At 37.7% G+C, this 6,594-nt stretch overlaps 1 protein-coding gene across 1 annotated transcript; it reads right to left on the reverse strand.

Annotated features, from left to right (window-relative positions):
* Positions 1-1,060: 1,060 nt before the first annotated feature.
* Positions 1,061-3,500, reverse strand: LOC106314395 (dynamin-related protein 4C). The gene is made up of 2 exons (XM_013752269.1): positions 2,907-3,500; positions 1,061-2,655 (listed from the first exon to the last, which is right to left on the reverse strand). Exons 1-2 carry the CDS (start codon positions 3,337-3,339, stop codon positions 1,061-1,063), a joined length of 2,028 nt encoding a protein of 675 aa, XP_013607723.1. The 5' UTR covers positions 3,340-3,500.
* Positions 3,501-6,594: the final 3,094 nt, after the last annotated feature.

A 6,594-nucleotide genomic window follows, 5' to 3' on the forward strand; every position in this document is an offset into this window, starting at 1 on the left:
CTTGGTTAACGTCTTTGTTTTATTTCGGTGGCATGACTATGGCAGGAACGTCGAGGCTCTGATACCAAAAGTGATGGAGCGGAAGGGATAGATGGAAAGCTTGAGTCTCACGTTCCCGGGAAGCTAGAGAAACAAGTTAGGTTTCTGGTTTTCTCCACGAAAATCAGAAAAGAGGCTCTGTTTTGCTACACGAAAAACAGAGGTTTGAGGTTTGCAAGAATACACTTCTCGTAAAAACTCGGTTGCAATAAAACTCTTTATTAATTCAATCAATCGTGTCTCTCTTACAAACCTTAGAGCACTATTTATAAGAAAGTCAAGCTTAAGAAATAGAAAAATAAACTTATCTAAGAAAAGAAAAATTAAAGAAAAGTAGAACGTAAAGAGAAAAGGAAAACATCGGTTCCTTATCGAACAAGGAAAAGGAAGACGTGTTCGTTAAGGTTAGGATGCGCTGCATCATAAACCTTATATTCAAGTTGGGTTTTCAAACTACTTGTTATGCTTTTTGGAAAGAAAGCAACTCTCGCCTACATTCATCCGTCTCTCCACCGGCAGCTTCTCTCATTGCTGAAATCTGCCTAACAAGTAGGAGTAAGCTTGATTCATTTTCAAGGGCTCAATGCAACCGGCCCTCAGGCCTCAAACTCAGTTGTTCTGTTTTGTCTGCAGATAGCTTGTGATCTAAGTCAGTGAGTTGTAACTTGTACGCCTGTGGGCTGTTAATTCTTTTGTATACGCGGATCAATGTGTGCTTTAAGTCTAAGGGGTCTTCTTTTGTATAATAAATGGAATTTTTTTTTAAAGACGATATTTTCAATCATTTATGTTTGACCAAGTTAACTAAAACTTATTTTCAATCACTTTCGAAAGGCAGCAGCACCACATAATCTGAAGCCCGTAACTACAAACAGAAGTTTTCTTAAACGCAACTTAGAGAAAAAAAGAAAAACCACAAAAGGGCCGAAACCCAACTCAACAAAAACAAACCAAAGAACCTGATCCGACCCGACCCGACACATTCCGATTTTACCAAAATATAAATAAGAGCAATTTCAATTTAACGACCTCCATAACCAGAATTCTGATCAACAATGGCAGCCACGACGTCCTTGGACTCCTTCAAGAGCTTCACACTCTTCTTCAGCTTCTCCCTCTTGCTGGCCACCGACGGAGACTCCTCCATCATCCTCTCAACTCCTCCGCCGCCTCTCGGATCAACCATCTCCGCCACGATCTCCTTCTGAAACTGAGCGTTCACCAGATTCTTCACCGAGAACTGAAGAAACAGCGCAAGGTTATCCACAATCCGCCTCAGAACAATGTTCCAGTACGACGCGATCCTCATCTTCATGTCAAACGCCTGCTGCAGCAGATGAGCGTGGTACTTCCTCAGATGCGAGATCTTCACTTGCCCAAATCCAGCGAGAGAGAAGCTCTCAGGTTTGGCCTCGTCGTACAGCACGGCGTGGACGAAGCTCTGCTGCGAAGCGGTCTTCTCGGTCCAAGACGTCATGTAATCAGGGTTACACGTGTAGTCCGTCAGCTTCTCCATCTCAACGATCTCGGCGACTCTGTTCACTGACTGCTCCTTCATCTTGGTGATCAGATTGCGTCCGGCTCGTTTAACGGAAGACTGAATCTGTGGGAAGTTTTCAGCGTATTTTGAAATCACCGGAATGAGAACAGCTTCGATGTAATCCCATATCTTCTTGATGAACTCGACCGGCTTAGAATGGATTCCGTCGACGTACTGTGATAGTATAGCCAAGAAAGCTGATCTCGGAATGAAATTGGGAAGGCCAACGCATTTGCATTCGTCGAGAATCTTGATTTCGTCCATCAAGAAATCGATGGTGACGTCGTTGGAGTGTGCTTGGAGATTGTCTGAGAATTGGCTTAACATTTCAGCCAAGCGAGCTGTGCAGTGCATCTTATGATCTCCAGGGTACTCGGAGAAATCTCCTTGGATGAGGATTCTCAGGAGAGACTCTTTTGCTGAGCCAATGATGTCCATCAGTGTCATCAATGCTTCCCCTGCGGAAGCCATTACCATTGGCAGCTTGTTCAGTTCGAGGACACTGATCTCCATCTTCTCGTTGATCTTGCGGACGATTTCTGGTAAGCAGCGGGCGATCATCGTCGCCTGGATAAGCATTAGCTTCTGGGCTAAGACCGGAATCCCCACAATGTCATCGTCAATCAAGCTTAGCTTTGGATGAGTCCTGAACAGAAGCTCTTCTTGCATCCTAGCTTCTTGGTATGTCTCTTCTCCGATTCGGTTTCTCACACAGACATAACCAAGTCCGATGCTCACATCGTCTGCTGTAACCTTCTGTAGAAGACCTTCAGGAGCCATGTCTGCCTTTGTGACAACAGCCAGAGTCCGTTCACCGGTTTTATCAACCTGTCTGGACATGCGAATGGATTCACAGGTCGTGAAGTCGACCGTAGCTGACAGAACATTGAGAATGATCGATTCCTGAGGCTTGATGTACTTCATGATCATAGCAGATATCTGCTCATAGATGTTTTCAGGCTGTCCATTCACTGGAACGCGAGTTATCCCAGGGAGATCAACCATGGTAAGATCAGGAACACCAGCCTTCTTCACATGGAGTGTTAAAGGAGCGTCAGAGACCCCTTTACCAGATCCTGCAACATAGGTATATTATAAGTACTTATTATCATAGTCTGAAACACGGACACGCTTTGTAGTTTTCAGATGAGTAAAGAGCAAACTAGGAGCTGCAAAATCACATAACATCTATAAGCACTTGTATTCAGGAGTACACGTATACTATAACATTCATTTTTCACATAAAGGTCTCATTCACATTAAAATATCTTATAGGTTTTCAGCAAAAGTTTACATAAAATGAGAGAGACAGAACAATATAACATACCAGCTATCACATCAGTTGCAGCACAAATAGCTTTAGCGATGTGTTCCTCATCCGTATGAACAACTGTGTCACCATACTCTAGCCAGATCTCAGGCTCAGTGCTGTAACTTCTTTGGAGTCTCATCACAAGAGGAACCCTAGTGCAGATTCCTTGCCCACGAGGCAAACTGATCCCTGCCAAGGACTCAAGAACACTCGACTTCCCAGAGGACTGGTCTCCAACAACGACAATGGTTGGAAGCTGGATCCCTTCTCTCATTACATTCAGGTTCCTCAGCCTGTCAACAGTGTCCAGCAACGGCCTGATTCGGTCATTGTAAGAAGAAACTATCGGTGCTTCAATGGGTACAATTTTGTTGGCCGGGGGGTTTGCTTCGACAATAGCCAGAGAAGAAGAGGTTTTAGAGACAACATGCTTGTTACGACCTGCCATTTTCGACTATAGTGGAAGAGATTGCTAAGGATATAAGAAATATTTATGAAAAAGTGTGATTCTTCTCAGAGACACTCGAAGATATATATAGAGAGATATCATAAGGGTTTTATGTCTGAGTGATGTAATCAAGAAGTAAAACGTTTGAGATGAAAGGATGTAGGCGGACGTGCATGTTGGAATTGAAAAAAGTTAACAAGTCCATAATTACACCTATTTAGCTCGTAGATGAAGCTAAAAGGCCTCCCTTTAATCCTTCATTGTATACGTATTTAAAACTGAAAATCAGAAAAATAATTTCTCGTAATATGTAGTAACTTAAATTCTTTCTTTTGACATTAACAAGATGATGCATGCTGGGTATTCTGTTTGCTATATCAACAAAAAGAAAAGGGTTAAATTTTCGAATTGAATGTAAGAAGTAATTAGAAACTAACCAGTGTGGTGAAGCAATTGAACAGTGATACTATTAGGTAACTGTGGTCTTTAATTTCTGAACAAAAAAATTTGTTTAATATGAAAATAGTTTATGATGATTTAACTTGAAAGGAATTAATTTCTAGAAGTATAACGACTAATTTCTAAACTTTTGGCACCATGCAGGGACATAAATCTAGTATAAAAAATTTCGTTTTTAATAATAAAAATATAAGTCAAGTCTACATACAGTATTTGTATAACTGAATGCCAGAAAATGTTATTCGTAATATGTAGACATTTCTTTTGACATAAACTATATGATGCGTGCGGGTTATTATTGTGTTTCCTAAATCAATAAAAAAGAAGATGGACTGATACCATTGATGTAATTTTTTTTACAAAAATTGTCTATAAATAAAGATGTCTCTAAGTATATGAAAATAGTTTATGATGACTTAACAAAGGAATATGAATGTATGTACATGTGAAAAAATATGTTGGAAGATAGGGTGTTGAAACACAATTCAAGATCAATGTGACTAAATTGAAACCTAAATCAGTCTTTCAAAGTTGGCCAAATTAACTCCTGCAGTGCCCCCTTGATTATTTTATAGATAACTAGGGATTCACTTCAAAAGACAACACAATATACGTGAAGTTTACTGGCGTGTACCACACAAGAATATTTAAAAACGTACGTACCATAGCCAAATAGATTATGAAATCAAAACAACACAAAAGGTCCAAACCCAACTCCAAAACTATAATACTGCCCATCAAACACCATAATTGCATGCACATTCACTTGTTCTGATCTCCCATGTTACAATATCTACTATTTGCAAACTCTATATTTGAAGTTTGAAGATAAATTATTTTATTAATGCTCTATTTTTGGTTACACAAAAAAAATTTGGACAATATTTTAGAAGTTTCGGAGAAAATTTATTAGACTATTAGTATTGTTGTAATATTTAAATTTGTGTAATAATTATGTCTTCATGTATTTTCTTAAAAAAAAAATTATTAAGTTTTTTTTTGTAATATTTCTTGTTGTCTAATTCTACTTTTAAAATATTATAAATCTTATTTTGATTTTTAGAAAATATTTTATGTGTAAAATTTTAATTTATAAAAATAAATTTGAAATATTTAAAATATACAAAAGTTTTAAAGATTAAAATTATTAATAAGAAAATACTTAAGAATCATAAATGTGATATATAATTAATTATAAGGACCAAGATGCAAATAAAAAGATGAACCTTCAAATTTAGAGTTTTGAGTAATGAAGTTTCACTTCTTAAAACTCTAAATTTGAAGTTTTGAAGTTTTTTTTTGAAGAGCAAAAAAATTTATATTTAAAGTTATAGAGTTTCTTTTGAAGATAATCCGGGCATATTTCTCCTTGCTTTATGATCATGTGATAACCTTAAAGCTTTCACATCTTTTCTAAAGCTTAGTCATATGTATTTTTTAGATTTTGAATCCAGTTTGACTTTTCGTAACTTGGAAATAGCACGCAGTCCATGATTTGATACGCACCAACCTTCAAAAATGGGAAATTTTTGGTTTTAGTGTTTTTTTTTATAAAATAAAAAGGTTAAATCCGGATCTATTAAAAACATAGACATAATCTCCGGATGGGAAGTGCAGCCTACAGATAAACCATCTTCCGGGTATTCAAATGGACCGAAAACCAGTAGCCCATATCCGTGTAGGGTGATCAGAAAAATGTGACTTAGTTTCACATGATAATATTAGTTTGGTGACATCCCAAACTCTTTTCCTTACCATTTAACCACAAACTCCCGGTCAATTTTTGGTTTTATTTGTGTACCAACGAATTCAAAGATGTTGATTACGTCTTTTTTTTAGGCATATATGGTTTGATTGGTGACATCTGGTAGGGTTGATTAAGTTTGATTTAAGCTTGTAATTCAAAAATGTTACCAATCATGCATTAAATTTTTTTTTATTTATTTTAAATTTGATTTAAGATGTGTTGTATTGAGTTACAACTTTGACTTGGACACTTTATAAAATTGATAACTCAAACCATAAACTTAGGTCAACCAAAATCCAATGTTTTAGGTAGAGTTGTCAGACGGGTTGACCCGCGTCCACCTGGACAAACCCGTGGTGGTTCCGTCAGCGCATCAGACCGTGCGGGTTGGCCCGCGGCGGGTTGCGGCCAGAGAAGTCTTGTCCAAGCCCGTCCCGCCTAGTTTATTTTGTTTGCGGGTTGACCCGCGGGTTACCTGCAAAGAGGAGAGAGACACAAGCTCAACTGCTAAAGACTCGTTTAAAATTGTGATAATGTCTCAACTCTCAAGACTCGTTTACAGGCAACAAGACGTCTACTAATGATGTCTCAAAATACAATCTTTAATGTTTACAAGCAACACATTCTTGGACCATCATGTATCACTACTACCAACAAAACGTTTACTAATAATAATGTCTGAAACACACATTAAACACAAGCAACAAAGTATATGTTTTGTCAATCGGTAAGAAGCGCACATGTTTATTCAACTCATAAGAAAAAAGCGCAAGTGTTTATTCTCCTTGTGGCTTCTGTTAAGAAAAAAGCAAAAACAGAACTGAAACCGAGTGATAGTTACCTTTCGACGGTTCTGGCGAGAATGTATTAAGTTTATGAAGCAAGCATACAGAAACAGACACAAATTTTGTAAGAGATTTAGAGACAAAGTATCAATTTCAACAACAGTTATCAAAAACGAGTATTAGCACTAGACAGATCACAAAATCAAACACACGTAATGAGAGTTTTCTCCAAAAATACACAAAGACTTTCTTTCACCTGTTCTT

This window comes from Brassica oleracea, chromosome C9 (genome assembly GCF_000695525.1).
Source record: "Brassica oleracea var. oleracea cultivar TO1000 chromosome C9, BOL, whole genome shotgun sequence".
NCBI classification, from domain to species: domain Eukaryota; kingdom Viridiplantae; phylum Streptophyta; class Magnoliopsida; order Brassicales; family Brassicaceae; genus Brassica; species Brassica oleracea.